Consider the following 24,492-nt stretch of genomic DNA (forward strand, 5'->3'; position numbering starts at 1 on the left):
CGGGCCATTTCTGTTAAAATGAATGGGAGAAATTGGAACGCTCAACAGTCAATGGATGTAGAAAGGAAGTCCCACCTTATAGGTAAAAAAAGCCAATCACCTTTTATTTACAGACATCACCTGTCAATCAATTCCAGTGTTGTCAGTTTTTACTGCTGATTTGAAATATTTTCTTTGATCGTAATCTTGACCAACCATTTTTTATATTTCGTTGTTCCCCCATTCAAGTATGCAGGAGCTGCACTTTCATGACTGAGAGCGTTCCAAAGATGGCCATCAGTGGACTGACTTGCAAGAAAGACTTTTGAACAGACTAACATTTGAATTGTTATTGTTTGAAAATCTTTCCCTCCACCATCCTTCTCAAATCTAATTTGCTCCTGAGCATACTCAAAGGGTGAGTGATTTCATAAAGCTGATCAGCACCTGGCTAGATGCAATGCATGCAAGTTAGATTTTTTTTCGACTTTCAGACACCTTTAGATTTGCTAACTCAAATCCATGTTTTTATAACAGTAAAAATCTATTTTCATGTAATCTTAGGGCCCTATTTTAAGACCATTACATCTTAAGTGCAGTACTATGCAATACATTATAGGCACAAAGTCAGTGGGCATGTCCATGAAGTTTTGGTATTTTCATGCAAGTATGCTCTCAAGTCCAGGCGTAAGTGGGTTGGCGAAATCGTAAAATTAAATATAGAGAATGTAAGTATAATTAATCATATTGATCTACTGACATACAACACCATGTCTAGTATTAACTGTAGCTAATTGTTAGGCGATGTCATTTTATGTGCCATTGTAATTCTAGACTTTGAACATGTGTTTTGATAGCACCTGCTGTTGGAATTCTTCAACTTCAAATGTACAGACTGCGTTCAGACTCTGCTCTGAGAATAGACGTGGTTCTCAGACATCTAAAGTGCAATGACCTATTTCTCATAAAAATAGCTTATTAGATTTTGTGCTGTTTTATTTGCATAGATCTCGCATATAAACCCAAAGTTTTCATGTATACATACTCACAGATAGTGCAAGCACCTCCAGCCATGCCCAGTTGTCACGAACTCAAGGACTCCTCCTGCTCACCACCAGAGGTCCCTCTCGCCCGAATTCTGAGGGCATCTCGAACTACACTTCCCAGCATGCCAAGCTGGACTGATTACACTCATACCTGTTCCCTATTTCATAGACTATTTAAGCGCTGTTCAAACAGTAATCATTCTCCGGAGTCTGTTACACCAGTTGCGCATTGCCCCAGCATGAAAATTGCACTTGGATTTAGCGCTCAAGATAATTGGATAAGACGTAGTGCATAGAGCTACGCCTAGTGTAGGTATGAAAAAAGAGACCTTAATTCCTATATATCATGTTTATAATAATAATTAAAAAAATTATCTGACTTGTACACAGAGGCACTGTATAAAGCAGCATGTTATTCAAATTGCTGAAATCGAACACACTTAAATTTGCTGTGTTGCAAATGGCCACACGAAAGCACCAATGGTGATTGGCTTCTTAAGGCGGTAAGTTTTAAAAGGCAAATGAGATTTGACAGCTATGTTGGAGGGCAAGAATTTCAGAGAACAACTTATTTTTCTGTATTTTGTCTCGCACAAAGCTATTATATAGCTTCACTTGACTCAGAATATAGCACATAAGTCGTATGGATACTTTTATGGTACTTTGTGTTTTTGGAGCTTGACAGACCCTGGTCACATGCTTCTGTAGTATGGAAAAGAGCATCTTCAAAAAATCTCCTGTATTTCACGGAAGAAAGTTACGTATATGGGTTTGGAATGACATGAAAGTGAGAAAATGATGAAAGCAACTATTCCTCTACTATAGTATACTATTTTAGATGTTTGCTCATTTAGTGTTATTTTTAACCAAAAGAGAACATAAGTCAAATCTAAGACCAGAATATAAGAACATGTGATAAGGTTAGAGCAACTCTTTCAGTGCAGACTTGATTGAAATATTAGCTGCCTAATTAACTATTCCTGTTTCAGCTTTTTCTTAATAACTGTATTGTTATTGTAATAAATACTTTTGATAGTTTTTAATAAATATTTTATGCCTGGGAGCAAGACTAAAGTTATGTAGTAATTTATTAATTTATCAGATCTCATCATTGAATGTCAAATTACAGAGATTAACAGATACATGATAAGATTTACAACATTTTTACAAGTGTGGTCACTGTCATTGCAATGAGCAAAAAACAAAACCAAAAAAAAAAAAAAAACAATGCAGTACTGCTCAGATTTGTTGTCCTTCCCTAATCAATGTCAGATGGATCCAGATCACAGTACAGCTGTGCCCTAAGTGAATTTTAAAAAATACCTAAAAAATATTAATCTATCAAAAATGTAAATAAATATACTATTTATGACAATAGAACAACATTAACAAAAAGTAAATCTCTACATTACAAATTATGTCAACAGGGATGAAACATAAATATAAATAAAAAAAAAATTAAACATATTTGTTATTCTTCTGTTACTATTAATTTCACTTTCTATGATGGTTAAAAACAAATATGTAGATGAATTTGGAAGATTTTTATTCAAAATGAGACCACTAGTTAACAAAAATACCAGACCTTCTCCATGACTGAAAAGTAACCCACAATTGAACACTAAGAAATATTCCTTTAGCAATGGCTGTTTAGACATTATTTATGCATCAAATTATGTGAAAAAGAATGTTATTAATCAATACACTTGAAGTCCTTCATTCAAAGAAACAGAAACCAAAAGAGCAAAGGACAGTAAATTATGTTTGGAAACAGGTGTAAGGCTGTACACAAAATAAATTCAGTTCAATGACATGTCAATGCTAAAAGGAAAACTAATGGAATAAGTGGTATTAGTGCCGTATTTCTCAAAGATAAATGCAGAAATTTAATCTTACACAGCCAACACCAAAATTTCATTCAGCAGTTAGAGTCAAGGCCCTTTCACAGGACACATCAACTCTTTGAAGCGAAGCATCAGGCTATGGATCATTACATCTCAAGATCCATATTTAAAAGTATAACTTTTATCTTGACACAGTGTGTTAGAAAAGTGTTGCTCATGGCAGCAGATGCTGAAAAAACAGTCAAGCGAAGCACAGTCAATGATTATCGGACAATTTGCATGACATGGTGGCCATTGCCAGCACAAAAACCAAAATAAGATGGAAGAGGGATTTTTACTTATCTAAATAAACCTAGTTCTAGATAAATTTTGATAAAATGACACAATCATGAATTTAACATTTAAGTCTTTTTTTTGTCTGCATTGTATCAAAGCAATTGGCAGAACTTTATCTGTTTTATGCTTAAATATGATGCCTCTTTCATTTGCTTTCACAATTTTTTTTTCTGTTTACTATGCACACATCCTGCTTTGTTGTAGTAACCCAGCTACCTCGTAAAATTGCTTTATGTGGAGGTCAAAGCGGCGCTAGTCTCACGTAGCCAGACTTTTGTCTTCTGCATTAAGTCTGGTTGCATTGCAGATTATTCTGGCTAAGAACCGGCAACTTAGATCAGAAGAGATCATCTGACTGACTTGTAAAGAGAATTATCCCAATTTGTTTTTATGTGCCAATAAGGGGCAGGTTGATCTGAAATCAATGATGGACTGGCACAGAAAAAAATTATAAATTGGGGGAACAGTTGTACAGACAGAGAACATCTTTCAAACAATTTTGTTTCCTGGCAGACTGATAAAAACCTGCGATTCCCGGAAATTGCACTGCAGTCGAGCAATCTGCTTGGAGCTTGTCATTTTCACTAGAGATCGACCGATAGTGGATTTTGCAGATACTGATAACTAGGTGGTGGAAAAGGCCAATAACCGATTAATCAGCCTATAGTTAAAAAAACAAAAAAACATGGTCTTTCCTTACTATGATGGGTACAGACTTGGAGGCTACAAGAATCCAAAATTAGTAAAATACCAGATGCAGTTTATTTTTCAACCAAAATCCCAATAATAACAAGAAATTGCAAAATCCTCCAGTTACAAAGGAACACAGAGGATCACAGATATCTATTGGCATACTATAAAGCAACTATCGGTACCGATTAATCGGTAACACCGATATATCGGTCTACCACTAATTTTTACAAGTGCTTTCCAGTTTTGTGTGAAATATGCAATCAGATGGTCAATGAACCTTCTGAGGCCGCAACTAAAGCGGCACATGATGCTTGTGTCGAAAGGTGCGTTGAAGTGCATGCAAGTCATGTGAAAGGGCCTTCACTCATTGGTCCCTGACCAGATGCTACATGTTTCCATTCAAACACAATGGCAACATGTTATCACCTCGCATAAAGCCACCAACAGCCTAAAACAATCATTCATGTCTCACACGCAAGGCATTAGAGATTCCTTTTATTCACTATATTTGATTTTAAATGAAAACTGTGGCAGTTTAAAAGCCAACCGAGTCCAAGAGTGAACAAAATGATACATAATGAATGGGGGCAGTTTGCTTTCAGAAGCACACCCATTAATAATTTACAAGACCTCCAAATGATAAATTAACAAATGAATAAATAAGCAGGCAAGCAAACATCAACAAACCCATTTTTGTTTTGTTTTTTATCCCCCATTTTGGAAAAATATCACCAATATTATCTAGTCTTTTCCACTGGATTACTCCTTGTAAGAGCTTTAGCAGTTTATTTTTTGTCTATCAAGCTTTCAAATGTGGATTTCTGTAACACAGCAGTATTCAAATGACAAACAATCTCAGTTCAATGACTGTGATGTTTAGGGTAAGTTTCCAGTGTTGAACTATTCCGATCAGTTCCATTTACATGGCGCTTTGAAAGCACAATAAAAAGCACAAAGGGCTTGGTAGAGGTGGACGCAGATGGAGAACACAGTGTTTCCCATAGTGGGCACTGAGAAAGACAGCGTCTATGGTTACAGCACAGTGGCATTGTGCCCTTCCATTTTAGGGAGTCTGGAGTCCTGCACTGTACCCATGGTGACCAATAGTGGGCGGCTGTCTTCAGGCCCACTTGCCCGAGCCAGAGATATTGGCCTCTGCTGGCCAGTATGAGGTGGGGGAGGCTGGGGGCCAGACATTGACTCCATGGGCAGGCCCTGCTCCTGGTAGCCATAACCGATGTTCCCACATGGAAAGCGACGTAGTCTGTAGAGAGGAACTGGAGCTAGAGTGGCTGAATCCAGGAGGAGAGGGGCTGGGGCAGGTGGGGGAGGAGGTGGCAAAAGTGGGCGACACAAACCTTGTTGTTGCTGCTGTTGTTGTTGGCTCTGGAGCTGTTGTTGGTACTGTTGCTGTTTGTGCTGTTGTTGCAGGCCAAGAGCTTCCGCTACTGTCACGACCCGACCTGCTTGCTCTTGTCCTTCACCTGGGATACGTGGGCCACTCACCTGCCTCTGGGCCTGCTGCCTCTTCTGTTGCTGCTGTAGAAACCACGAGCCATAGGTGGGGTTCAACAGGTTGGTGGGCTTCCCATTGCAGCTTTCCTTCTCCGAGGGGTGGGCCTGCATGAAGCCCAGGTTCACGTGGCCTCCATCTTGGGTAGTCTGGGGAGTAGAAGAGGGTTTGGCAGCAGGTATGGGGGCAGTGGCTACCTGTGGGTGTTGGTGGTGATGGGGGTGAGGCTGAGAGGGGGGCGCAGGTTGTGGTTTGTTGTCAGAGGAGTGGCTGGTCATAAGCAGTGCCTCCCCATCTCTCTTGGCCTGCTCGGGGTGGGCAGCAGAGGCAGATGATGCATCCTCGGTGCCCTGAGGGGTTACAAGCAAGGAGGGGGCAGAGGGGTCTTCGGGACGCATGGGCACCCGCTCCTCTTCCTCAGGGATGGGGCCATACTCAACAGGCAAAGGCACATTCACCACATCTGGATCCTGGGGGTGGAGGGATTGTAAAAATTAAACAATCAAAATTGTTGTTGATAAAGACAATAATAATCAAATAAAAATAGTAAAAAACAATTATAAAAATATATTTTTATTTTTTTATATATTTAAAAAACATTATTAAATAAAGAATAAAATTATATATAAATAAAAAATATTAAAAAAATTATAAATAAGTTTGTGAGTATATAGTTTGCAATGATACATGTTTCCAACAGTAGTATGCAAAAAAATTTCACTATGTTGCATGTTTAATTCAGTGGTTTCTGTATAGTTATCATCTCTGAATATATTTTAACTTTTGGCAGTCCAATCAAATAATTAATCAGGAGGAAAATTCATCACAATGGACATGTAAGGCCTAGTCTCTGGTAGTGCGCTGGTTGTATACTGCATATTTCTGAAAACGTAGTAGGTCATTCGAGTAATTCATGCAAACAGAAAACTTGCATACTGTGCACACTATACATACTGCATACTGCAAAAAAGTACAAGTAGAATGGTAGTGTGCAGTTCTGAACAAATCCACTGTTGCATTGTATGTTTCAGTTTTAAGATGTACCTGTAGACAATAGTCAATCCTCTCTAGGATAGTGGAAAAGTTTGGCCTGTCTTCTGGTTGATGCTGCCAACTCTGTGTCATTATCCGGTATCTAATTCATACACAAAATAATAAAAGATTATTTTTCCTTCTCTAGGTACCTGTAGCATGCGCTTATCTAAACTCAGCAAAAAAAGAAACATCCCTTTTTCAGGACACTGTATTTTAAAGATAATTTTGTAAAAATCCAAATAACTTTACAGATCTTTATTGTAAAGGGTTTAAACAATGTTTCCCATGCTTGTTCAAAGAACCATAAACAATTAATGAACATGCACCTGTGGAACTGTTGTTAAGACACTAACAGCTTACAGACAGTAGGCAATTAAGTTCACAGTTATAAAAACTTAGGACACTAAAGAAACCTTTCTACTGACTCTGAAAAACACCAAAAAAAAAGATGCCCAGGGTCCCTGCTCATCTGCATGAACGTGCCTTAGGCATGCTGCATGGAGGCATGAAGACTGCAGATGTGGCCAGGGCAATAAATTGCAATGTCCGTACTGTGAGACGCCTAAGACAGCGCTACAGGGAGACAGGAAGGACAGCTGATCATCCTCACAGTGGCAGACCACGTGTAACAACACCTGCACAGAATCGGTACATCCGAATATCACACCTGCGGGACAGGTACAGGATGGCAACAACAACTGCCCGAGTTACACCAGAAACGCACAATCCCTCCATCAGTGCCCAGACTGTCCGCAATAGGCTGAGAGAGGCTGGACTGAGGGCTTGTAGGCCTGTTGTAAGGCAGGTCCTTACCAGACATCACCAGCAACAGCGTCGCCTATGAGCACAAACCCACCTTCGCTGGACCAGACAGGACTGGCAATACTGCAGCTGGTGGCCACACCAGATACTGACTGTTACTTTTGAGTTTGACCACCCCTCCCCCCCTCCCCCTTTGTTCAGGGACACATTATTCAATTTCTGTTAATCACATGTCTGTGAAGCTTGTTCAGTTTATGTCTTAGATGTTGAATCTTTTTATGTTCATACAAATATTTACACGTTAAGTTTTCTGAAAATAAAAGCAGTTGAAAGTGAGAGGCCGTTTTTGTTTTTTGTTTTTTTGGTTTTTTGCTAAGTTTATATAGAATAAGTATAGGTTTTATGTCAAAGAAACTTGGTATGCCAGTTATATTAGATTAGAAACTGAACAATTAAATCAAAGCTCCAGCTGATAATGTTTGATTCTTATTTGATTTTTATAGTTTGACACAGAAATCACATAGTTCTTGGAAGTTCATTGACAAACAGGGTTGTGCATTATAATGTTCCTGAATTTTATTTCAACAAAAAGGATGCCGAATTGTAAATGGAATTTAAATTTAAGAAAGAACTAAAATGTAAAGAAATTCAAAGAAAATCATATAACTGCTGTAGGTGTAGTTTTTTAACTTTCATTTTATGGACCATGATTGATGAACACTTTGTTTCTAGAAGTTATAATTTACCCAGAAATAGAGCCAAACAACATGAAGCAGGTTTACAAGATGGAAACCTAATAGGTAAATCGAATAGTTAATTTTGTTGTTGAGTTGGACTAATAAAAGTCGAAAGTCAACACTACTCTGTGGCTATGTTGAATTTCTTTTATCTGCAATTCAGCACATCCTGTCATGTCAATTTAAATTCCAGTTCAAAAACCTGTGTTGTGGCCTACTTAAATTCCAACTCATCTTAAATTCAGAATTTTGCCCATCCTTTTTGAGGACTGAACTTGAGTTTCAAAGTAAACTGAATGCATCAGAGAATGACAATGACACATTCTTGACATTTAAGAACACAATGCAACCAACATTTAACATCATCTATTTCTGTTATCTGGAACGCTGCATGGGTAATCTAGGCAGTTGAGGCAAGAGACCACTCACACTGGCCCGGGGCAGTTTTTGGGCGGGTCCATCCGGCCTCCATTAGTCACAAACTCCAGCACCTCTTGGTTACTGCGGCTTGGGTACGGCATGTAGCCCAGCGAGAAGATTTCCCACAGCAAAACTCCAAAGGACCTGGTAAAACAAGTCGAAAGGAGAGAGAATAGGATAGAATGAGATGAAAGCATAGTAATTACAGAGAATGGAATTAGAGTGTGAAAAATAGGGGGGTTGTGATGGCATCTGACACAACATATGGCGACTGTAAAGCAAATGAAACTGAGAATATTGAGTAATTACTTCACAGCACTCACCATGTGTCTGTTTTAGAAGTAAAGATTCCCTCCATAAAGGCTTCGGGAGGCATCCATTTGACTGGCAGCATAGCACGGCCTCCTTTCCGGTAATAACTGGCTCTGTGGAAAAAACACACATTCCAAGGCGCAAAGAACAGTGAATCAATCGCAAGGCATTGTTATGAATGCCAACAGTAGATATGGAGAGATGTGGAGTGACTTAACAAATGTATGGTTTAGACTATTATTCCAGACTCATGTGACCTTCTTCCATAGAACATAAAAGAAGATGTTTTTAGCAGAATGTCCAAGCTGTTCTTGTACAGTTATAGTGGTTAAGGAACGGCTGTCAATCAAGATGTTCTGTTCCTCACACAAAGCTAATGTATGACTTCTGAAAACTTAGAATATGGTGCATGAGTTGTATGGACTGATTGCAGGATACTTTTATGGTGAAATCATCTTGTTTTCGTAGCTCGACAGCTCCTAGTCTCCTTCCATTTTCACCGTATGGACTAGAGCAGCTAGGACATTCTGCTAAACTTCTTTAATGTCCCACAGAAGAAGCTCATTAAATGGTGTTTAAATGATGATACAATGCTTATTTTGGGGTTAACTATTCCTTTAACCCCAGTCGCAGATGAAAAAAGCCATTCTATCTGTGACTTATGCCAAAAAGTACTTCCCGTCGATTCTTCAACTTCTTCAAATTCTTGACCTGATCCATAAAAACAATAATTCTAAATGTCCACTAAATTAATTCTGGGATGATTTGCATATAGAATAGCTTTTTGTCAAATTAAGTATTATAAAACCATAACCATTCATTTGGGAGTTCATTGCTCAAATCACCTATTATGTCTACTTCTGCTTGGCTAGAATTAAAGGCGTTCAGGAGGCAAGTTTACTCAAATGGTTTATGGAAAGTGACTGACCTAGTTCATTTGTTCAAGCCTTGCTTAATTTGCATTTGCATGTCTTACTAATAGCACGCAGATGTTCTTGACAAGCAAAGTACATCAGCTAACATGATTCAAATGAGCACTATTCAAAAGAGCCCAAGCACGTAGTTAGCAGTGCAGCTGAACATTGAATAAACAAATATCCACTAGATATGGGGATCCAATCATATGCTTAATGTGGTTGGATCATCATCCTTGTTGTCTTGGAATAACATTCATATCAACCAATCAGATTCTAGGGTTAGGGTTAGAGGCTTGAACAATACTCTTATCAACCTTTCATTTCCCTCTAATTTTAGGGGTTGGTTATAATTAGGGTTAGGGATTGAATAAACCCCTAAACCAAAGTATTAAACTTCAGCACATAACTCATCCTGAAGAGTGCTGCAGAGGTTTGCTTGTACTTTTTAAGCGACTAAATAAAAAGGGCAAACAAATTCCACAGTCTTACACTGTGGGCCCTATGTTAAGAGCGCTATGCCTTAAACACAGCCCTATGCAATACGTCATACGTACAAAGTTAGTGGGCATGGCCATAAAGTTTTGATCTTTTCATACAAGCATGCACACTAAGTTTTAAGTTGGTTGGCAAAATTGTGCACACAAAATAAAGTGCTAATGGGCTGGGTCAATTTAATTCTGAGGTACTTCAGTTATTGCACTATTTGCGTCCTATTATATATGTCAAGCAACGCTGATATAAATGAAGACAGCCCATTCATGAGAATCTGGTTGTGTAAATGGGCTGTATTCAATGCATCCCCTGCTCTGTGACTACTGTCGCCTGCGCTGCTCCAGACTATGATGCATGTGTTGAATATGTTCTCTATTGGCCTCTCTGGGACTATTGTCTTTCGTCCTGCTCGCCCATGTCTCACTTACTTGAAATATGCTTTGCTTCTCTCACATTGTTCATTGTTTTGTCATGTATATTTGTTATATGTTTCTCTGTTTAATGTTTTATGTTTAATTTCTGAACAGCATCCTTGAGCTTTAGAAAGGTGCTATACAAAATAAACGTACTATTATTATTATTATTATTAACAATCATATTGATCTGCTGACACAAAACTCACTGGTGGTATTAAAAGTCGATAGCACATTGTTAACAACTTCTGGTGGATTTTGGACTTTGTCTTAGCACAATTACTTTTTTTTTCTCAGGAAAATAGCAAATTGCGCTCTGCACCACTTCATTAACACACAAGACACCAACAGATTGCGCACACACCCACAGATAGCACAAACACTCCCACCCATGCCAGATTGCGCTTTGCACTGGCACGAAAATTGCACTAAGAATTAGCGTTCAAAGGAAAAGCGGGTAAGACGCGGGCACGAAAATAGAGCCCTAGGACTCTAAGGAAGGACTTGAGTCAGTAAGCACACACCAATCAGCACACCCTAAACGAGTCAGTTCACCCTAACAAATGTAAAGTCCAAAAGTAAAGTCCTGGCTACTTCAGAGAACACATTATCTGGCAGCAAGGCTTGCATGGGCAAAACCTCACATTTTCTTAAAAATATATTAAAATGTAGTTTTACCTAGCGCCGCCTACACTTATAAAACATCCCGTGGTGACTTATCGGACTAGAGATCCTTCTCATTTCCCATTGAGCGGTTACAGTGAGTCTGAAACCGTTTTCCAAATGGAGAGCTCATCTTATCAAGATCAAGCTTCAATATCTGACCATCTGCTGACAACAGTGAAAGAAAGAAAGTGAGAAAGAGAGACAAATAGATTTGTTTGTTTTTTTACCATCAGCTATCCTGAGGCTGCTAAAGCAATAATCTTGCGGGATGGAAAAGTATCATGCTGAGCATTAATCACAAAACAAAACATGCGAGACTGAGGCAAAAGATATACTGCCCACTATCTTCTAAACAAAAGCATTTGCACTTTTAACAAAATCTTGGTGCCTCTGGTCTTATCAGGCTCACGTTCTATATAAACCAGTATGACCTTCTGGAACATGGGCAGCCAGGCCTGTTCTACCTGCCCCAAGAGAACACACCTCACATACCAATATTACACTCATGTTTTCAGCAATCTCACTTGTGCGAATGCATATCGGATGCCAGGACTTAAGGGAGACAAAGGCTGAAACCTTTGAAGTATGAAATCGAGAAGATCATAGAAAACCTTTGTTTTGCTGCTATCTGTCTGGTCCCTGTTGGGATGGTGTGCTGCCACATGCAAGGAGATGGAGAAAGAAACATGAGGCAGGGAAGAAAAAGTTGGGGAGGGTGAAGACACCATTTACATCAAACTTGTGCATTGGAAAACCCAAAATATATTATTCATCAATGCTTACTGAGGCTTGTACTTTGAATGTCAGTTTCAAAAAGAACAATCTCTGTGAAAGTTTGTTGAAGTGTTTGTGGATGAATCTCTCAAAGACATGACAAGGTCTTATTTTACCCCAAAATCAAAAGTAAAAAAAAATAAAAAATAAAAAAAAATAAAAAAAATTATATATATATACACACACACACACACACACACACACACACACAGTATATACGTACAGCATATACACAACGATGAGCCAAAACATTATGACCACCTGCCTAATAGGCTGTTGGTCCTCCGTGTGCCGCCAAAACAGTGCCAACCTGCCGAGGCATGTACTCTACAAGACCCCTGAAGGTGTTGGTCCAGTCCATGCCACAGATGCTCAATCGGATTGAGATCAGGTAAATTTGGAGGCCAGGGCAACACCTTGAATTCTTCATCATGTTCCTCAAACTATTCCCAAACAATGTGTGCAGTGTGGCAGGGCGCATTATACTTCTGAAGGAAGTCACTGCCATCGGGGAATACCATTACCATAAAGGGGTGTACCTGGTCTACAACGATGTTTAGGTAGGTGGCATGTGTCAAATTGAAGTCCACGTGAATGGCCCGGAACCAGGGTTTCCGAGCAGAACATTGCCCAGAGCATCACACTCCCTTCACCGGCTTGTCGTTTGTCCCTTCTTGAAACCACTGTCGGTAGCTACTCAACATTGCTGACCGGGAGCACCCCACAAGCCTTGCCATTTCAGAGATGCTCTGACCCAGTAGTCTGGCCATAACATTTTGGCCCTTGTCAAAGTCTCTCAGGTCTTTACTCCTGCTCATTTCTCTTGCATTCAACACGCTGACTACGAGAACTGATTGTTCGCTTACCATCTAATCTACCCAGATCTTGACATATGGCCTTGTTAGGAGATGATTAATGTTATTTGCTTTACTTGTGAATGGTCATAATGTTTTGGCATATCAGTGTATGTATATATATATATATAACATTACAATATAATAGTGTGTGTATATGTAATAATGCAATACAGTTTTATTTTTTAATTCAAATCAGCATAAAGGCTTATATAAAAAAAATACTACCATTGTATAAATATTTTCCATCATTATCTATTTTTGCAATAAAGTGATTTTTAGGGCATAAATATCATAGAAATAATGTCACAATGCAAAACAACTTAATGGTCCTAAAATAAGTGTTGTTTTATTTAAATAAAATATACATAGATAGTATGGATTACTTATTCTTTATTAATGCTATTTTCAACATTTTACAACAATAGTAATCTCATTAAAATGTGGAATAGCACCTGTGGATGTATGGGAGTAAAGTAATAAAATTAAATGTTTCTTAAAGAAATTCATAGGTAGGAACAATTTATATTTGTCTGCGAAATTAATTTCAAGAATTTAACCATATGTCTCTAGATCAGAAGGTTTTTAATATCAGAAGAAATATAAATTTAGTCAAGTTTATCTTGGCATTTTCATTTTTTATGCCTTTCTTTTGGTTTTTGGGAGAAATTTAACCTAGACATGTTTTTTTTTTATTTTTTTATATAGGTTTCATAAGATTGGCCCAAATGAGCTGGTAAAAATGAGAAAGTCAGACAGGAAGTGACAATGGAAGTGTGTCGTAAGAGACAGAATCTAAGGTTTAATTATCTATTAAATTGATCGCTGTCCCCTTAACAAATCCCCAAAGACCATCTCAAAGAGTCAATGATCACCTCACGTCTCAACTCTAACCCAGCATTTTAAACACTCAAAATAGTAACACAAATATTCACAGAAAACTCTAATGTAAGTCTCCCCACCCCCAATTGCATTTTCGCCCACGGCCCTGAACTTAGTTCCTGTCTGCAAAGCTCAGCAGGAGAATGCGGGAAAAATCTACATCAGCAATTAAAGCATGTGAGCCATTTTGTAACACATGTTACTACAGCAGCAGAAAGGTGGTCAACGTCACATCTCCACACCTTTCATTTCATCACAGTGGTGCTGCCATCTCAACTAATGAACATCGTCAAAGGACAATTCTCTTGAATGACTGCCTCTGCAAATATAGCTTATAAAGACATGGAAATTGTTAGTTGTTATAAGCTACAGAACTCTAAACACCATATAGCTTCACTAAGTATTCTGATAAGTAAGATATGATCTTTTCATTAGAGGTTTTAAAAACTTTATATAAAATGTAATGTAACTGGGTATGTCGGAATGCAATGGCGTAGGTTTCATTTAAACATTGGGCGGTGGCACCCCCTCCCCCCACCAGCCAATTGTACACTTTAACCTCAGAGAAATGTATTATAATTAATTATAAAATTTAATTTAAATTAATTTAAAACATACCTTTTTAAAATTAAAAGAGATATGTTTTACCCAAACCCCCAAAAGAAGTCGAAAAGTGTCTTTTCAGAATTCTTCAAAAACAATAAAAGAGCAGAACAAATTCTGCATTGTATATACTGTATATACTGCATTGCTGTGTGAACTGACCAAAGAAAGAAAGACAGAGAAATTTGACCTGCTTTACCTGATGTGAAACTCTACGTAAATAAGAAGGAAATGTTTATCCACTTATTGAATTATCAGAACAGTTATTAAATTATTTTGCTTGACTCGTGCCTTAAAATGAGAAATATGTTGATAGTAAAAACTTGCAATTGGGTTTTCAGAATAAAATATGTCTTCATCCTTTCTCAAATAAAAAAGTGTGGTAGCAAACATGGGCACCCAACAGCTCTTCCCATTTTACAGGCAATTGAATACAAAAATGCATGCAAATTAAAACTTTCATATTTTTTAAATGAGTCCACAGCTACAATTTCTGCAGAATGGTGCTTGAATATTTGATCAGTTTATTATTTTATTTTTGCTATGGCTGGTATGAGGATTTTAAGGTGAATTACGAGCCAGTATATCTATTAGCTCATGATGCCATTTGTTTCCATACCTGTAGATGTCTCTGGCCATGCCAAAGTCCCCAATTTTGGCCACCCTTCCTGGACCTTTGCAGGTCAGAAGGCAGTTCCTGGCAGCAATATCCCTGTTAACAAGAATAAAAGAGTGATTATTTCAACTATTGAATACACTGTAGCTGGCAGACACACTGAATCTAATATTTGCTATAGAAAAAAGTATCCAGTTAGACATGATATTTTATTCTGTTATTTTTAAATCACACCTAAACACTAGCTCCAGCTTGGCTCCAGTAGCTTTCGATTTGAGTTTTGAAAACAATTCAAACATATTCGGAGTTACAATGTTTACCCCATACAGATTAGACGTATTAATTTAATGACCTTAACATGGTCTTTAGTCAGCTTGTCCATTATTCAGAAAACTAATCTCTTACCTTTTTTATTTATCTCCTCTTAAAACATTTTCATATCACAGATGACTGAAAGAGTTTAATATACTTTTTAACCCACAGTAAGACCTGGCTGAAATCACCAGTTCCATTCTGATTGGCTGGGTTTTGCATAATTATCGGGAGTCGGGTGCACAGGTTTATATCAGTTCACCAAGAAATAAAATTGTGTTCACATTCGTAAAAAGGAATAACTCTATTGGCAAACAAAGTAAACTGTATTTGCCAAAGTCTGTGAGGTTAATGGTATCAAATCTTTTAAAGATATTAAGAGTTTTGTTTGAGACACTTTATAGTAGGTAAACAAAATACCAATATATCCTGCTTTGTTCTCAGAGTTATGTCTGATTTTAGATTTATTTGCCCCAAAACAGCACATTAAAAAAAAAAAAAACTGTTTAGATGTTGGACAGACTGCCAGTTTAAGTGGATGGTTCTTGGCTGGAAAAAGCTGCAAAGTGGACTTTATAAGGACAGTCAAATGTCTGACTCTATAAGACTATTTATGTCTCTGTTGTAAGTTAAAGTCCTCCAAAAAATTACTTTTGGGAACTATTTGAAGACATTTGATGCTGCACACCCAATATCTGCTAGTTGGAGCAATTGTGAATAGTGAGAAAAAAAAAAAAAAAGGAAGAACGAGCAACCCCTTAGTGCTCTGACAAAAAGTCAAAACTGAACCAGGTACATTTTAAGCTCTGTGAGAATGAACTTCAGAATGAAACCACAGACAGGTACATGTCTCAGTGTCCCTGATCTAGAGCTGGACTGCTCTTCTGGCTTAAATGAGCTCTAAGTAGATTCATTTTTCATGCCATTCTAGATGAGAGTTTCTAAAGGAAGAAGAACTCCCACTGGTGCCAGAGGAGAGTGAGAGTCACAGAGTCAAAGAACAAATTTAAGCTGACTTTGAAAGAAAGTTGACCATCCATATGTTAGATTATAGGGAACCATAAAGTGCACAGGTTTGTTGGGGAGTCAGTAATTATACCTGTGGATGAACTGGTTCTCTTCTAAGTACTGGCAGCCGCGGGCTATATCTCGGGCTATGTTGAGAAGATCCACAATGGTTAGACTGGAAGGGTGCTCCTGGGAAGCAGAATAACAAGACAGAAGGTCAGAATGCTGGGAATATACCCAACCTTAATAATGGTTTGCAGGTCTAAGGTGGTCAAGCTAATCTTGCAGCCTGGCAAAGCATATACCAGGATAAAAGGGAGATGCATTGACATTACAAGATAAACAAGAGTACAGAACCAAATAAACTTTGCAGTGCACTAAGCATTTACAAAATATACAAAACTTAAGATTAAAATAAAATACAATATTCTGATGTGAGGAAAAAATAAACCAAATAAATAATAAAAAAGAAAACTATGATGATGTTTCATAAAAAAAGCAATCATGGTCTAATCAAAAAGAACTGTAAGAGGTTTAGAATTTATGCAGTATAACAGAGTTCTGTATGTACAGTATGTGTGTACTCTTACTAGTCTAGGTCTAGTTTCCCTCAGGAAGCTCTTGAGATCTCCTCCAGCCATCAGTTCCAGTAGAATGAAGCGAGGCAGAGCCTGGAGGCTCACCCCAATACACCGCACAATGTTCTGGTGACTAAACTTGCTGTCAGAGGAAGACAGAAAGAGAGTTTTACCCCTTAACCATACCAGTCGCCGGGTTGGTCCTCTTGCAATATGTCTCCAAACAGCATGTTGTCTCTAAACATGTAAAAAATGTTGTGTCCTTTGTGCTTGTGTGTTTATTTTTCATTTTTACCTGATTATAAGAGCTTCCATGAGAAAGTCCAACTCGTCCTGCTCGGAGCACACCTCAGGAAGTGTCTAATCAGGGAATAATTTAATAATCAAATCTACATGCATCACTAAACATGCACATGCTCATTTAATTTTTTAATTGAAGGCTCAATTTGAACATCTGTAAGATTAGGTAGTACCAGATGTTGTTTGTTAATTCAATCTGCTTTTGGATTTAGTGACCTGGGTCCAATTTTTGCAATATGGCCAGATAAGTTTCCGGATAATTTGGCATAAAACTGAGATATCTACTGGAATCCTTCAGGACAAAAACAAACAAACAAACAAAAACAGGTCATACACTGTAAAAACTAAAAGACTCCTGAGAAACCATTTGGGCTTCCTCACATGCAACATCGGTGGAACTCTCTGGAGATCCTCCAGGCATCCTTTAAAAGAGCCTCAGATATTCTATTTATGTACTCAATGAACTTCAAAATATTTTCAAGAGCCTCAAAGCGTTTCCCTTATGATGGGCTTACTAAAGGAAAAGTTAACAGTACACAGTTCTTGCAGGAACTAAGAGTAAGTTTCTCAGAGAACAGAAAGGGTGTCTGGAAGATCATTAGAGAGTTCTGCCAGTGAGGAAGCTGAGGGACCCCAAATAGTGCCTTGAGTATCTTTTAATTTTTACAGTGTACCATACCATCAAGGTGGTCAGGCTGGTCAACAAGCTGTTCTGGAAAATGGGTAACCAGCTGAACTAGGTCCCCATTAGCTTAGCCAAGGTGGTCTATTAACCCCAACCAAGGTCTACCATGTTGATGTCAGCCCCACCAGCTGGTAGTTCATCTGATCAAGCACCTAACCCAACTTCGACCAACATCGACCAGTAAGAATCATGTAAAACTTCAGAAGTTGATTTTCTAGACTTTTGAGCATTGATAGTTAACCAGCTAGCAAGGTGGGTAGAGTATTTTAATGTGTTGATCTGATTAAATATTTGGATAAACTTTAAGCTTGCTTTGAAGTACAAAACATATCCCAGGTTAATTCAAGTTCAGAAACATATTGAGCTAATCAAGCAAGCCAGGCAACAACAGGACCTAGAACATTCCAAGTTTATAAAAAATAGGTGTGGTGTTTTCATATATTATGTAGAGCTTCATCTTTAGATCTTACCTTGACTGCCACTTGCATAGGATTTGGCTCCCCTGGTATCCCAATGGCCAGCCCTTCATAGACCTCCCCAAAAGCCCCATGACCTAAACCTCTACAAGCAAATAATTGTACATTCTGAGTATTATTATAATGCCTTTTCACATATTTTACACATACAATCATTTATGATTGTTTCAGATTTCATTAATTAGAAAATTCAGTCTTAAATAACTGTAGACAACCCTTTTCAGTTAGTTGTTAAAGAGTGTTAACACTGATAGCGATTTGTTGTAATAAACCAACCAGAAGTAATTTATTTTCAATTAGAGTTGGAGATTTAAGGTGACATTACTGACAACGACTGATACAGTGACTACCAATAGGAGCACAGACCTTGGCACTCACTTGATTGACAGTATTGTAGGAACACCTGCTAGCAACCATTTATAGAGCAACTAGGCGATCTCCACCGGTTTAATTTCTGTCAGTGTTAACAAACCTTAGCATCTCCCACTTTAATTCTGTTTCCCAATCCTGGTCCAGGAGGACTGGGAAACACTGCTTTAATCACACACTTAATTCCAAATAAATACCGTAGATTTTGCATTCGCTGCTTACCTGCTGAGAGAGATGTTGCGCCGTGGCACCTCCTTCAGGTCATTGACAGAGGCGGTCTTCCCACCAAAGCAGTAATTGGGGTTGTAGTCGGTCATAATGGTGGAGGCCCTCAGTTTGCTCAGCTTACAGTCTGGACTCTGAAGCTCTAACTGGATGGACTGAAGCTCGGTGTGTTTACGTCTGTACACTGGATGCACAATGTGACATTTTTAATTGCTTAAAGTTGTAAGTGATATTAGCCATTCTGGAACTTCTGCCAGACTTAGCCACTGAATTAGGCCATGTTCACACTAATATGTTTACAGTTTAAAACACATTGATTTTGCTACCTTTATGCCTCTCATCCACGCTGGGACAGCATTAACTTTAATACTTAAAAACAAACAAACAACGAAGTTAGAAAACCCACAACAGCTTTCAACTGAAAACGTAGTGTGGACCTGGCCTCTCAGCTTACTTTTTCTCATAAATGGGTGCCCTGCATGCACAAAATGCTCAACAGACAGGAAGCACTTAGAAGTCTTCCTATTGGCTAAATAAAGAATCTGACTGCAACCCACCATCACATTTTAGTTTGCTGTTTATAGAGCCTAGGTCTGTCACAGAGACAGGTGTGATATTTTAGGACACCTTATTCAGTGATATCTGTCAGGTAATAGGAATTATTTTTTAGGTCCATTCAATAGAAAAAAGCTTAGAGCGCCTTTAACATTGGTTGGTTACAAAGGAGTTTGCAAAATAGGGTTTTGGACATTTTCATTGTTGGATTTTCATTGCTGAAATGAAGTAGGTACCTGAATGGACTTTGTAACAGATTTTGTATGTGCAAAATAAAAACAAACACATAGGGGTCATTTGTATTGCAAATTTGTGGATACTAACATGGACATATCTGAAATGTTACACCCAAAAACGATCATACCTATAAACTTGGTGGGCTTGACCCAAGTGGTAAACACATTAGTGCGGTGTGTCGAAGTGATTTATTCATAAAGTTGTAATCGAGAAGGCTTGTCAAAGTCCAGTTAACAGCCCATTTATCACGCGTCTATTCTATTTATCACTTGGAGGCTGTTAGTAGAGCGTAGATGGACAGATGATGTGTAAGGTGGAATGCCGCAGGGTGTGTTTGTGTGTGTGTGAACCTTTGGTGATGCCTAGTGCAAACAAGATACAAAAAGAGTTAGACGCATCCTCATTTCAGAACTTCACAGCTCCTGTTAAATAGGCATTTACTGTGTATATACACTATATTGCCAAAAGTATTCGCTCATCTGCCTTTAGACGCATATGAACTTAAGTGACATTCCATTCTTAATCCATAGGGTTTAATATGACGTCGGCCCACCCTTTGCAGCTATAACAGCTTCAACTCTTCTGGGAAGGCTTTCCACAAGGTTTAGGAGTGTGTTTATGGGAATTTTTGACCATTCTTCCAGAAGTGCATTTGTGAGGTCAGACATTGATGTTGGACGAGAAGGCCTGGCTCGCAGTCTTCGCTCTAATTCATCCCAAAGGTGCTCTATCGGGTTGAGGTCAGGACTCTGTGCAGGCCAGTCCAGTTCTTCCACACCAAACTCGCTCATCCATGTCTTTATGGACCTTGCTTTGTGCACTGGTGCGCAGTCATGTTGGAACAGGAAGGGGCCATCCCCAAACTGTTCCCACAAAGTTGGGAGCATGGAGTTGTCCAAAATCTCTTGGTATGCTGAAGCATTCAGAGCTCCTTTCACTGGAACTAAGGGGCCAAGCCCAGCTCCTGAAAAACAACCCCACACAATAATCCCCCCTCCACCAAACTTCACAGTTGGCACAATGCAGTCAGACAAGTACCGTTCTCCTGGCAACCGCCAAACCCAGACTCGTCCATCAGATTGCCAGATGGAGAAGCGTGATTCGTCACTCCAGAGAACGCGTCTCCACTGCTCTAGAGTCCAGTGGGGGCATGCTTTACACCACTGCATCCGACGCTTTGCATTGCACTTGGTGATGTATGGCTTGGATGCAGCTGCTCGGCCATAGAAACCCATTCCATGAAGCTCTCTACGCACTGTTCTTGAGCTAATCTGAAGGCCACATGAACTTTGGAGGTCTGTAGCGATTGACTCTGCAGAAAGTTGGCGACCTCTGCGCACTATGCGCCTCAGCATCCGCTGACCCCGCTCTGTCATTTTACGTGGCCTACCACTTCGTGGCTGAGTTGCTGTCATTCCCAATCGCTTCCACTTTGTTATAATACCACTGACAGTTGACTGTGGAATATTTAGTAGCGAGGAAATTTCACGACTGGACTTGTTGCACAGGTGGCATCCTATCACAGTACCACGCTGGAATTCACTGAGCTCCTGAGACCGGCCCATTCTTTCACAAATGTTTGTAGAAGCAGTCTGCATGCCTATGTGCTTCATTTTATACACCTGTGGCCATGGAAGTGATTGGAACACCTGAATTCAATTATTTGGATGGGTGAGCAAATACTTTTGGCAATATAGTGTATATATATATATATATATATATATATATATATATTTCAGTGAATTGAAACCACACTGAAACTCTAATATTATATATATATATATATATATATATATATATATATATATATATATATATATATATATATATATATATATATACACACACACACACACACACACACACACACACACACACACACACACACACATAAATTTAGAATATTATTAATTTTGTCATTCTGCCCTGTGTAATTTTTCTTTCCAGCACCCCAGAAAATCAGCAAAAAGCTTCCACAAATTACTTGGCTCCAATATTATGTTTTAGTTAGCCTAGTTTTAAAGTCTCTAAACAACTGTGAAAGTATCTTCATGAAAAGGATTTGACATGCTCAACTTACTGATCATGACACCAGACACAGCCAACAGCAGAGCGGCAATGAGTGCGGAGGTCCCCACAGACAGGCCAAGTGCCAGATGAGAGAGAGATGGCTGGGCAGGCAGCATAGACACCTCTACACAAAGCACAACAACAAATACACTGCTCATATAAGGCAGGTAGAACTCAATTGGGTTTTCACACTTAAAATATGTGCTAGCCAGAGGAGAAGGGCTTTCCCAGCTGTCTCTTGGTTCCTCCAAGAGTTCTTTTTCATCTACTAAACAACTTAGGGAGTTAATCCTTGCCACTTGACTTTGGCTTGCTCACTGGGGGGTTTGTAAGGCACTATTCTTTTTAAAGCTGCTGTGCATCAGTATGTATTGTGAAAAGCGCTATACACACACATTCAATTGAAATTCCAAGGCCACTGTATTCCATATTTTAAACTAGAAATACAATAATTAATTCTGGGTTGTCAGGTTTCAAGATTTTACACAACATTTGTAAACCCTGGGTTAACATTTTTATGTGCATATTTATGAGGTTAGTAGCACTGAGTGGACAAGTATAACATGCAACAAGCATGTGACCTGTTTTGGATGTTCATCTCTGAACATTTCTTTCACTCCAGTTTACGAATTTGGCGTAACTGTTTGACGTTTTTACATAGTTAATGATGTCAGTCATTCATTGTCAGTTTTACTCAGAGGCAAAAACTAATCCCTTAACTGAAAAATATACAATATAATATAATATAATATAATATAATATAATATAATATAATTTAGCTTGTGAAAATTATATATTATAGTTATTTAATTAAGTTATATAAATATTATTTACGTTGTAAATATACTGTATAAATTTAGTTGAAAGGTTGCTAACCCCCTTTTAAAATTACAAGTGTGAAACATTATTTTGCCTAGGGTTAAAAAGATATTATCCTGGAATTAAGCTTAGCGTGAAAATAATATTTTTGGCAAATGTGCCTAAATGCAAATGCAAATGTATGCAGTGATTTCTTGCCTTAACATTTTTAATTGAAACAATGAATTCCTATGAAGCCAATTAACACCTGGAGCAAACATTCACTCACTGACAAAGCAATTCGTTTTTATGGTGTGTCCATTATTTTTTTTTTTTGCCTGGTGATGAAATGCCCTGACCAATAAAATATGAGCTTTGGATCTTGTGTCAAAAGCCGCCGCAGTTACCAAAACTAGCACAACTTTTTGATGAAACATTAAACGCTGAAGTAACTTGAGGGAGAAATCCTGAACCAGTAGTGAGGATGTTTATTTCATGTGAATCAAATGGCTTAAAAACGTTTTCTCATATGGGTTCTCTTAACATTTAAAGTATAAACATATATTATATTGCTGCATCACTGCCTTGCATCCCCTTTAAAAAACTCCCTGATCTTATGTGGATTGTCTTCCATATTGCTGCATTTTTTTGCTTTTGCATTTAATCTATGTGAGTTCTTTTATATCATTAATATACAGTGCATCCGGAAAGTATTCACAGCGCTTCACTTTTTCCACATTTTGTTATGTTACAGCCTTATTCCAAAATGGATTAAATTCATTATTTTCCTCAAAATTCCACAAACAATACCCCATAATGACAACGTGAAAGAAGTTTGTTTGAAATCTTTGCAAATTTATTAAAAATAAAAAACGGGGGAAAAAAAAATCACATGTACATAAGTATTCACAGCCTTTGACATGACACTCAAAATTGAGCTCAAGTGCATCCTGTTTCCACTGATCATCCTTGAGATGTTTCTACAACTTGATTGGAGTCCACCTGTGGTAAATTCAGTTGATTGGACATGATTTGGAAAGGCACACACCTGTCTATCTAAGGTCCCACAGTTAACAGTGCATGTCAGAGTACAAACCGAGCCATGAAGTCTAAGGAATTGTCTGTAGAACTCAGAGACAGGATTGTATCGAGGCACAGATCTGGGGAAGGGTACTGAAAATGTTTTGCAGCATTGAAGGTCTGGGAACTGGGAGACTAGTCAGGATTGAAGGAAAGATGAATGCAGCAATGAACAGAGACCTCCTTGATGAAAACCTGCTCCAGAGCGCTCTGGACCTCAGACTGGGGCAAAGGTTCGTCTTCCAACAGGACAACAACCCTAAGCACACAGCCAAGATAACAACGGAGTGGCTCCGGGACAACTCTGTGAATGTCCTTGAGTGGCACAGCCAGAGCCCAGACTTGAACCCGATTGAACATCTCTGGAGAGATCTGAAAATAACCGACGCTCCCCGTCCAACCTGATGGAGCTTGAGAGGTCCTGCAAAGAAGAAGGGGAGAAACTGCCCAAAAAAAGGTGTGCCAAGCTTGTAGCATCGTACTCAAAAAGACTTGAGGCTGTAATTGGTGCCAAAGGTGCTTGAACAAAGTATTGAGCAAAGGCTGTGAATACTTATGTACATGTGATTTAAAAAAAAAAAAATAAATAAATAAATTATACATTTGCAAAGATTTCAAACAAACTTCTTTCAAGTTGTCATTATGGGGTATTGTTTGTAGAATTTTGAGGAAAATAATGAATTTAATCCACTTTAGAATAAGGCTGTAACATAACAAAATGTGGAAAAAGTGAAGCGCTGTGAATACTTTCCGGATGCACTGTAATTTACACTCACTGACCACTTTATTAGGAACACCTGTACAATTACTTATTCATGCGATAATCTAATCAGCCAATCATGTGGCAGCAGTGCAATGCATAAAATCATACAGATACGGGTCAGGAGCTTCAGTTAATGTTCACA

At 38.5% G+C, this 24,492-nt stretch overlaps 1 protein-coding gene across 1 annotated transcript in view; it reads right to left on the reverse strand.

The window, feature by feature from the left end:
- Positions 1-3,948: 3,948 nt before the first annotated feature.
- Positions 3,949-24,492, reverse strand: part of LOC127455198 (ALK tyrosine kinase receptor) — a 787,259-nt gene continuing 766,715 nt past the window's right edge. Inside the window, exons 19-29 of the mRNA XM_051722881.1 lie at positions 21,720-21,833; positions 18,845-19,031; positions 18,248-18,338; positions 17,088-17,152; positions 16,805-16,934; positions 16,306-16,403; positions 14,898-14,990; positions 8,689-8,790; positions 8,375-8,509; positions 6,456-6,546; positions 3,949-5,881 (exon numbers count right to left, since the gene is read on the reverse strand). Coding sequence (XP_051578841.1) covers positions 4,931-5,881; positions 6,456-6,546; positions 8,375-8,509; positions 8,689-8,790; positions 14,898-14,990; positions 16,306-16,403; positions 16,805-16,934; positions 17,088-17,152; positions 18,248-18,338; positions 18,845-19,031; positions 21,720-21,833 — 2,057 coding nt within the window. The 3' untranslated portion in view covers positions 3,949-4,930. The remainder of the gene's footprint in view (positions 5,882-6,455; positions 6,547-8,374; positions 8,510-8,688; positions 8,791-14,897; positions 14,991-16,305; positions 16,404-16,804; positions 16,935-17,087; positions 17,153-18,247; positions 18,339-18,844; positions 19,032-21,719; positions 21,834-24,492) is intronic.

The sequence above is a fragment of the Myxocyprinus asiaticus genome, chromosome 17 (assembly GCF_019703515.2).
Source record: "Myxocyprinus asiaticus isolate MX2 ecotype Aquarium Trade chromosome 17, UBuf_Myxa_2, whole genome shotgun sequence".
In the NCBI taxonomy this organism is placed as follows: domain Eukaryota; kingdom Metazoa; phylum Chordata; class Actinopteri; order Cypriniformes; family Catostomidae; genus Myxocyprinus; species Myxocyprinus asiaticus.